Source organism: Mercenaria mercenaria, chromosome 5, assembly GCF_021730395.1.
Source record: "Mercenaria mercenaria strain notata chromosome 5, MADL_Memer_1, whole genome shotgun sequence".
In the NCBI taxonomy this organism is placed as follows: Eukaryota; Metazoa; Mollusca; class Bivalvia; order Venerida; family Veneridae; genus Mercenaria; species Mercenaria mercenaria.
Window position 1 is genome coordinate 71103630 of NC_069365.1, and position 10839 is coordinate 71114468.

Consider the following 10839-nt stretch of genomic DNA (forward strand, 5'->3'; position numbering starts at 1 on the left):
TGCAATTGCTTTTGTTAACAGACAATCTGTAAATGCAGTCATTCTCTGCATCATCTGATGTGTCAACGAGTAGCATTAAATCTAAAGTCAGTGAAATATAACAGGAAAGAGATCTGCCAAAACCCGCCTCCAGCAGTCTTCCCAAGCCCTTGATTTTTCACTTGGTAAACATAAAGCTGAAACAAGCATAAATCGTCAAGGCACTACCAATACAAACATTTTACAAGGTTTTGTGTAATCATGCAAATTAAACTTCTTCTTTCGTTTTCAAAGAACCATTCTTACTGTCAGGTTATGAAAGTAAAAGACGTAAGTATCTTTTAAAAGTATTTGTTTAAATATTTGTACAATTAATCAATCGATCAATAATAATAATAATAATTATAATAATAAATATTACTTGAAATATCATTATTAATTACTATATCATTCAGGCGCGTAGCTACGGCATTCTTCATAGTACGCAGAGGTATAAAACCTTATTCGTTCTTAATCTTTATATAAAGTGTATTATTTTACTAGATATGCGTGCAATATTGCACGTGCAATTTGTGGTTCATTGATCCATGTTATATGTGTGCAGTATTCAAAACAGATGGTTGATGGTAACACACTTTCAGAACATCACTATGATTGGATGACAAGAGATGTGTGTATCATGAAATCATGATGGTGAAGCTAAAAATTTCGAAAAAAAAAAAATAAAAAAGTCCATTTCGTGCTTTGTCATTTTCATCTCGCATTTCGGGTATCGTCTTCCCATGACAGAGAAGCGAGAAAGACGAAGCGCGAGATCACAATGGCGAAGTGCGAAACTATGAAAATTTCAGGCTTTAACATTAGCTTTGGGTAGATTTCGTACCAACAATATTGAATCATAAAACAAATATTTAAACGTAACGGGATTGTTGATATAATATTATCTAAACGACATCTAAAAAAACACTGAAATCTTGTTTTGATGTTTTTTAAAAATGTTGTTTAAGGTCTTTCGAAATATTATACATGTAATTTAGGTACGTAATACGCATTGAAAATATTAAATCACCAATTATATAGAAAGACATATCTATCTCACTGTGAATTGGTTGTCAAATACTGTAATATCGTATGACTTGTACCGGTTTCAATAGCTTAAGATTTATCTAGGTGCAATGAATGGATTTCTATTGAATTTTATTTTCTATGGAATAATAATTGATAATTTCATACACTTAAGTACAATAGTAACATATATCTATGATATCAAAGGCTGAGCGTGAAGCTATTATATCTTATTATTTTATTTATATAACGTTACAATAGTTTCGCGCTCAGCTCAAGATAAAGTAAATATTATGCGAGACAAATTACGTCTGCAGTGTTATACAAAAAGTCATATTCAAAAGCTTTTAGCCTTGAAAATGTATTTTTTCCGATTTCTCAACCAGCATTTTATTAATGGTTAACACTGTATTATAATTTTGTTATAGAAATTTTCTTCTAGACAATGTATGATTGTAATATTTCACATGGTCAGGATTATTACAAAATAAGCAATCAGATAGTAGGATTATGAGATAAATTGCAAAACTGTACCTTAATTGTTATAAAACTACAAACACAATATGTGAATTTCAATGCACGTTAAATCAGTTAATCATATTAATTATAAATCAAACTGGCTATACAAATAATATCTTTAAGAAACAGGTTCGCTATATTTTTATTACAAACTCAGGATATAACGAAAACGCACTTGCTTGTCCCGATGAGTTCGCTAAAACCGGAGTTTACTATACTTCAGACACAATATGAAGTAAGCAATGATAGTGTATGAAGCCATCCGTTGCATGACACTAGCCAATTAATTGTGTATGGTAGCCAGATTTTCACTACGCAGCTGTGTATTTGCGTAAAGGTAGCTACGCGCTTGTCATTACATTTATAAAGGACTCGAGGTGTGTATGTGTGTAGGGGTAGTTTTCGGGGGTTTCTATGGTCAAGTGGTTAATGTCTCTCAGACTGACTACGAATCACTTGCCGGTCAACGATGTGGGATCGAAACCTCGCTTTTGGTGTAGAATTTTCATGTGAGGAAGCTATCCAACTGGCTTATGGAACGTCGATGATTCTACTGTCCCGCTGTTCATCTGTAATGAAATGATGCTCGGAGGGACACTCTGGGTCTTCCTTCACCATTAAAAACTGGAAAAGTCGCCTTATGACCTTAATCGTGTCGGTGCGACTCTCTTTCTATGTGTACGTACATGTCAAAAGCACAAGTACCCTGCGGCTGGACGATTTTTAGCTCACCTGAGCACGAAGTGCTCAAAAATGAGCTTTTGTGATAGCCCTGTGTCCGTCGTCGTCCGTCCGTGCGTTCGTCCGTCCGTCGTAAACAATTTGACTGTTAACACTTTAGAGGTCACTTGTTTGGCCCAATCTTAATGAAACTTGGTTAGAATGTTACCCTTAATAAAATCTTGGACGAGTTCGATATTGAGTCATCTGAAGTCAAAAACTAGGTCACAAGGTCAAATCAAAGGAAAACCTTGTTAACACCCTAGAGGTCACAATTTTGGCCCATATGAAATTAGGTCAAAATGTTACCCTCAATAAAATCTTGGACAAGTTTGATATTTGATTATCTGGGGTTAAAAACTAGGTCATCAGGTCAAATCAAAGGAAAACCTTGTTAACACCCTAAAGGTCACAGTTTTGGCCCATTCTTAATGAAACTTGGTTAGAATGTTACCCTTAATAAAATCTTAGACGAGTTTGATATTTGGTTATCTGGGTAAAAAGCTAGATCACCAGGTCAAATCTAAGGAAAAGCTTGTTAACACTCTAGAGGCCACATTTTTAGTCTAATCTTAATGGAATTTGGTCAGAATGTTGCCCTCAATAAAGGCTTGCAGGAATTTGATATTGGGTTATCTAGGGTCAAAAACTAGGTCATCAGATCAAATCAAAGGAAAAGCTTGTTAACACTGTAGAGGTCACATTTATGACTATATCTTTATGAAACTTAGTCAGAATGTTAATATTGATTATCTTAAGGTCCAGTTTTAATTTGAGTCATGTAGAATTAAAAACTAGGTCTCCTGGTCAAATCAAAGGAAAAGATAGTTTACACTGTAGAGGCCACATTTATGACCATATCTTGATGAAACGTGGTCAAAATGTTAATCTTGATGATCTATAGCTCAAGTTTAAATCTGGGTTAGGTGGGGTTAAAAACTAGGCCACCAGGTCAAATCAAAGGAAAAGCTTGTTAACAAGCTAGAGGCCATATTTATGACTGTATCGTCATGAAACTTAGTCCTAATGTTAAACTTGATGCTCTCTAGGTCAAGTTTGAATCTGGGTCATGCCGGATCAAAAACTAGGTCACCGGGTCAAATCAAAGGAAAAGCTAGTAAACATTTTAGAGGCCACGTTTATGACTATATCTTAATGAAACTTGATCAGAATGTTAATCTTGATGATCTTTAGGTCAATAGGTCAGGTGAGCGATACAGGGCCTTCATGGCCCTCTTGTTTTATTATCATCGGCCAATTCTGAATATTTAAAAGAAAGTTTAGGGTTATTTGGTGATAACATAAGTAAAAAATTTCAATAAAGTATCAGTCAAATCACTACGTGTAGTCAACACAACGGCGGCTATTCGTCCAGCCGGCCGCAGGGTAGGTTAGATCAAAAGTGCTTTACAGAAATACAAATCTAAAATAAGATTGAAATAAGAATTAACTAAACATAAATAATGAATGCAAAAATACAGAAATAAAACCAAGCAGAAAAATCACACATATATAAAACATTAAAGGAGTTATTGTGATATTACTCTGTTAGTTTGATTAATTTCACGCATTACTGTCCTTGAAATGTTCCCTCCTATGTAAATCAGTATCCCTTTTCAGTTTCAAGCATAACAAGACTTTATTAGCTTAATCCTTATCATGCTGGACACAATTGATACTGCCTTGGCGACCAGTGTAGATCATGACCAACCTGCACACCCGTGCGGACCTTTCAGACTGAAGTTTTCAAGATCTGCAGTGTTCGCTTTTCAGTCAGTATTATTTTGATAAGCACACCTTCAGGCAGTTAATGGCACTGTTCAAATTGAAAGATGGACAAGGGTCAAACACCTTATTTTGTTCGTATTTACTATGTTCAATTTTCCAAAGTGATAGAGCATCAGAATCACTGTATACGTAGCAACTGTCGTTGAAATATTTTCAAATGTTATTGTTGAGACATTGTAACATATCATTGAGACATGAGACATGACACATGACACATTGCAACGTACCTCTTCTAGAGTGAAAACAAAACATTAACAAAAGAAAATGCTCTCAACAAACAATTATTATACAGCTCAGCTGATGAAACATGTATTGGTGCTTTAAGTCGGATGACAAAGTGTAAAATGTATTTCATATATTATTTTTTGAAGAGGGTGCCGATAAGGAAACTTGAGTCTTTATAATATATTTTATCTACAAAGTTAATGGATACCATACACGATATATTGTGTAAGTAGGATATTTTAAAAGCAGTTTTAGCTTTTTTATCAATTTATTACTTACTCTTTATGATAGAACAGTTACTTTGATGCTATCTTGTTGGTTTTTATTGTTTAAATCAGCTCAGTTGGCGCTGTAAGTAGAACACACGGCTACCATTTGAGATATTGGGAGTTCGATCTTGGAGCATAGCAGTATCCTACGTGAATTTTTTTAAGAAGACAATACGCCTTATTCATTTGCCTGATTGATATTTGAAAATTGATAATTACTTGCGTGGAATCAGAGTACATGTGCTTAATTGTCTGTGCAAGATTTCATAAACTTAAAGTGCCATCAAAAATATATAAGAATAAAAAGTAAGTTACTTTACTACTTCAGGACAATCAACTAGACATGCCTTTTAAAACATGTTTATATCGACTTCTTAGAGATGACGAGGACTACAAAAAAGGGTTGTCTGCTCGCTTTCCTAACGCAGCTAAAGCAGAAGTATCTTCTCACGTGAACGGTTTGAAGGAATCGCCATTTATCTCTACGACAGCATCAAAGGATGCAATAAGAGCCTTCTGTTTGCTTGCAGTAAGGCGTTCACAAACGTTAAAGAAGCGGAAAGAGGAGAAAAAGTCAAAAGAGGTAGCAAAGGACGATAAGAAAGAAACGAATAAAAAATCAAAATACAACAAGCAAGTCAAAAATGACAGAAAAAACCCCAAAGAAAAGGCGAAAGGAGAAAAACCAACAGATACTGAAATAATGAAAAAAATGACAGTCGTTAGGATTAATAGAGAAGCATTAAAAACCGAGGACGTTGAAATCATCGATCTATCAGATGAAAAAGTCCGCATGAGCTATTTAGAGGGAAATAAAAAATTGCAAAACTATGCTAGGAAATACGAAGAAGTTTTAATTAAGGGTTTAATTCCAGCAAAATACGTCAAAGCTGTGAATGTGGAAGCATTGTTTAATCGAAAATTTTCAACTGAAGATTCCGATACATCTGAAGGTTACGATACATCTGAAGGTTACGATACATCTGAAGATTACGATACATCTGAAGGTTACGATACATCTGAAGATTACGATACATCTGAAGGTTACGATACATGTGAAGGTTACGATACATCTGAAGGTTACGATACATATGAAGGCTACGATACATCTGAAGGTTCCGATACATCTGATGATTTCGCGGAATATAAAAGTGAAGAAACTTTTATGGAGAATTTTTATTTGTATTGTTGCATCAGCAGAAAAGGTAAGAAGTTACGATTTGGAAGATGAACGGGAAGACTATGAAAGAAGTCGCGACTAGGACATAGACATAGACAACACTTTATTTCATCTCAAATCATATTACATGACGTATGAGCGAACAGTTGCTCTAAATACAATACAATTATACGTGGCATGGTGTTATTAATTTCAATTCTAAAATATGCTAGGAAGTAGAATTACATTTTCACTGATTGGACTGTTTTGGGGGTAAGGGCGCATCCACACTACAGCAAATAAGTATTTTACAGTACTGCGAATGTGTCTCCAGCCCCATCCCAGTCCTACACGCAAAACAAATACTATTTTTATGATTATGGTCTATTTGGAGCATTTCGGCAGCGGGAAAGGGAAACTATAACTTTTGAAACAGACTATATTTAACTAAGTACACATGTCACGTGACAATGTGTATTGACTCGATCACTGGGTCAAAGCTGTTAAATGTGCGAATGACTACACATGGGCGTGTTTATCGGTACGTTCTCGCAACTGATTGGTTCGCTTGGTAAAAGTATGCAAAAGTATGTGCACTGACAGTGAAAAGGTTACCTGGTATTTGTTTTGTTAGAAGTGAGGATTGTAATAATATTCAATCATTGTGGATTAATAATAATACAGATGGGAGTATCATTGGATGTCTAAAGATGCGTTAGTGAGTTGATTAGAAACATTATTATGTTCATTATTTTAAATACTTTGTAACGAACGCACAAAGCACATGGGTGACAATGCTGTGCTGGGCTTCAGCTGTCATTGAGAAGCTAAACTGGCACATCTTCAAAGAGCTAGTGCAGACATGTGCTTGAAAATAGTATTTCAGTCGGCATGTGCTTTGTCTCAATTAAATTACTTAATTACAGTTGACAGTTGTAGGATAGGTGCGAAATAACGCGGTACTGTCCAAAGTTCCGGGAGCACGCACCCCAGGCCGCGGCTAGGGATATCCAGCACGTCATGAGTCTCCACGGTCACATGGATTCCCATGCCATGCCGCATTCCAAGATGAACGAGAAGAATATGAAATAAGTTGAGATTTGGAAGATGAACTAGAAGAATATGAAAGATGTCGCGATTGGGATGATGCAGGAGAAGAATATGACGAATTGTCAGCGAAATGTGCATTGCTTATAATAAGCTAAGTGTATATTACAATGAGTTTTCCAAAACAAGGGCAATAGTCCAAAAGGAAAAAAGAAGGAATAGGTAACATGAAACAAATTAGGATAGAAAATATGCAATTTTAATAATTGAAGATTTCTAAAAACGAAAAGTTCTAAATTACATTTGAATATCAAACATTCAAGATTTGAAAACCGCGATTAGTTTTGTTTTAAGTTAATAAGTATAAAAGTTGTTGTGTTTAACAGATGGATGGAACATACTTTTTCACATGTCAGCTTTGTCATCAGCCCGAATAATATATCACCTTTGGCGTTTATATTGAAAGTATATCATAAATTGTAGGTAGAATCCACGAAAGAAGTTTTTTTTTTAACATTTGTGTTCGGCATCGTAATTCTAAGCGTGCTAGTGGGGAAACAGCTATTTATTACAAAGACTCTTTGAAAGATGGTATACAGATTGTCCGTCACCATAATGATACTGTTATTAAGTTAGATAAAAATTTCTTTCGTGTTGAAAATGACATTTATCTGTGTGCAGTTTATCTGTGGTGCGAAGATTCGCCAGCTTACAATATATGTAATATAGATCTATTTGATCTAATTCAAAACGATGTGTTTGATTTTGAAAGTTATGGGTCACTGTATATAATTGGAGACTGGAATAGTCGGGTAGGCCTAAGAAACGATTATATTACTTGTGATATGTATAACGATGTCATAGATGTTGATGATTATATTCCAGAGATACTGTAATGCATTTGGGATTAAACTATTAGATCGTTGTAAATCTACAAATTTGCGGATTGTGAATGGGCGTTTAGGCAATGATCATTGTAACGGTTCTTTTACCTATGCGTCTAGACAAGGGTCGTCAGTCATAGATTATTTGTTAACAAATTAATGTAATTTTATAAAAATAAACGAATTTACGGTACATGATTTTAACGAATGGAGTGATCGTAGTCCATTAAAGCCCTGCTCCCCGGCTATTCAAATTATTTTGTGTCTATGCAACCAATGATTACAATAGGTAACAGTTAATGGCCACGTGCCAAACTTTAGCATGCAAAACCACAGGTATTTCATATAGAATTTTATATAAGACAGACTCTAATTTGACAGGCGTCACTGTTCATAGTCAGGATTTTCATGCTTTTTTCAGTGACAATTCAAGGTTAAAAGGTAGAACGGTAGCAGGGCTTTAACGTTCTCTTTATTTTGTAACGTTTTATGTAATGATAATTATACGGAAGAAAATGAGACGTATGTTAAACACACATGGTCACAAGATTTGAGAAATGATTTTCGGTCTGGCCTTATATCGAAACTGACGGAATTAAATACGACAAGAGATGTTGATTTAAATGATAGTACATGCATTGATAGCATTACCAATGGATTTACCTCTATTATACATGATGTTGCTGGTCCTTTGTTTAGCAAAAACATGCAAGTCACAAAACTCGAAAGTTTATTGATGTATCTATTTCTGCAAATAAAGAACTGGTTTGATTATGAATGCATACAAGCAAGACAAGTATATATTAATGCATTGAATAGCTTCAATAGGAATAAAACGAATTATAATAGGGAGCAATTTGCTACTATGAAAAATGAATATAAAAGGAGTGTTAAACAGAAGCGAAGAAAATACGAATAGAAAAATATAGCCCGTATTGAAAATTTACGGTATTCAAGTCCGAAGGAGTTTTGGAAGTATATTACCAGTAAGAGTAAATCTCAGCATAATATAAGTTTAGACACTTTTTTAAAATATTTTTCCCAACTTGGAGATGACATATTTAAGGCCAAAAAAATGAAGAAGCAGAATGTTTTTCAACAAATTACGATTTCAATGATTTGAGTGGATCTGATGAGTTTCTAGATAGACCTATTTATAACTGTAATATTGGATTCTGTTCAGACACTAAAGAGAGGTAAATCACCTGGTATTGATTTATTATTAAATGAATATTTATTAGAATCTATTGATATTTAGTCATTACATTTGTGTGATATATTCAATTACTTTCAAGATAGCGGACATTTTCCTGAAATGTGGACTGAAGGCGTAATTGTACCATTACATAAAAAGGGCAATAAAAGCGATGTCAATAATTATAGAGGAATTACATTGGTTAGCTGCTTGTCGAAATTATTTACAACAATTTTAAATAAAAGGATAATGACATATTGTGAAAATAATAATATTATATCTGATGCACAGTTTGGTTTTAGAAAAGGTAAATCGACAGTTGATGTAGTGTCTGTTCTGTTAACTTTAGTTCAAAAGTATGTAAATGAAAACAAACGCATTTATTGTGTCTTCATTAATTTTAAAAAGTGCTTTGATAGTATATATAAAGACCTAGAATTAGTTGTATAAGTCTATACAACAGTATATAGATATTGATATTTTCTAAAATCCATAATAGCAAAAGAAAAAGAGAATTTCAAACTTTGGATCATTGTAAATAGATGAGATTTATTGTATCTTATATGGTACAATGACCATATTGCGAAATTCACATAATAGTATACTCAAAGCAAATAAATTAAGCCTACTGGTCAAATAAAAGTCATAAGAAACCCCTTGTGGCAATGTAAAACAAATTTGACAATCATAAAAACTGTCTGGACCTAGCATTTGAGCTGTTTGGGCCTAAAATTTAAGTCAGTGTCCAGACTCATCAAACAAATTAAGACGCGTGTGAGTAGTCTGATTGGCATTTTGAATATTATTTTATGACATCTTTATCATGACCAGAAAGTTTTCAAGCTGTATCTTCTGTATAAAAGCTGGACAATATCGTGGGCAGTTACAACACATTGACTGCAGAAATAAAATATAATCGCGAATTATTGTCTATTTTTTCGGCGTGCCGTTTTAAGCATGATTTTATGACCTCGTATGACCTTATGCGGCCTGAATAATGTACCAATCGGATTGCTTGGTAAGGTTTTCTCGGTATTTTCAGCCATAATGAGAGATTTTGTAAGAGTGGCGCTGATTGGTGAAAATGCTTCACTCTGAGTTATGTGTGACACTGAGTGAAATGACAAAGCGTTCGTCATCTATAACCTCTATAAGTACAGCACCATCGGGTTGTATGCGTACCTCTTGAACGGGTGTGCATAACCAAATATTCATCTGCTCATCCGGAGTAATTTCTGTTTAGTTAAGTTTCCTTTCCTTAAGTTTTGTTTTTTTTACAAAAAGGTTATTTGTTTTATACAGTCAATAATTCTTATCCTGTATTACAGCAACAATTTCTAACCAGTGCAAATCATTACTAACCTGCAACATGTCCGATACTGTTAAATTTTAGACTCTAAATTTGAAATTAATCTTTCCGGTGAAAACAGTACTGTACATATTCTGAATGATAGAGAAATTTGATAATAAGCTGAAGCAGGGTAAGGGGTTCATTTTTGTTCCCCCCAACAATTCCAGAAAAAAAAAGTATAGAAGATTTTTAAAAAATATTGTTTGCTTATTTTAAACCCAATTTTTTAAAAAGAAACCAAAAGGCCAAAAGTGAGTTTTTTGTTTTTTTTTTGGGTTTGGTTCCGGGTCGCGTGTTTAGGGAAAAAATAAATTTTTTAAAATTTCCCTTAATAAAGAAAAAACTAAAATTTTTTAAAAACTTAGTATGAAATTATTTTTTCCCCATCAATTTTAAAATTTTTTGTTTCCCCGAAAATTGATTTAAATTTAACATAGATTTTTAACAAATTTTTAATTAATAACTCTTTTTTTTTTTCCAAAAAAACCCAAAAATAACACTTTTTAAGGAACCCTTAAAAAAAGTTCAAAGATAAAGGAATAGAAAATTAGATACTTTAAAAAAAGGTTTTTTGGAGTAAAAGATTTTGAACAATGGGGGGTTTTAAAAAATTGATTTGCTGAAAGTTTTTTAAAACT

At 33.7% G+C, this 10839-nt stretch overlaps 1 protein-coding gene across 1 annotated transcript; it reads left to right on the top strand.

The window, feature by feature from the left end:
* The first annotated feature begins 212 nt into the window (after nucleotides 1-212).
* LOC128557122 (uncharacterized) lies at nucleotides 213-10332 on the top strand. The gene is made up of 2 exons (XM_053543874.1): nucleotides 213-309; nucleotides 4894-10332. The coding sequence occupies exons 1-2, from the start codon at nucleotides 241-243 to the stop codon at nucleotides 5794-5796; spliced, it is 972 nt and encodes a 323-aa protein (XP_053399849.1). The 5' UTR covers nucleotides 213-240; the 3' UTR covers nucleotides 5797-10332.
* Nucleotides 10333-10839: the final 507 nt, after the last annotated feature.

Coding starts and splice junctions, on each gene's coding strand:
- LOC128557122 (XM_053543874.1), top strand. CDS start 241: ATGCAAATTAAACTTCTTCTTTCGTTTTCAAAGAACCATTCTTACTGT. Junction 310..4,893: donor AGGTTATGAAAGTAAAAGAC/GTAAGTATCTTT, acceptor TTACTACTTCAG/GACAATCAACTAGACATGCC.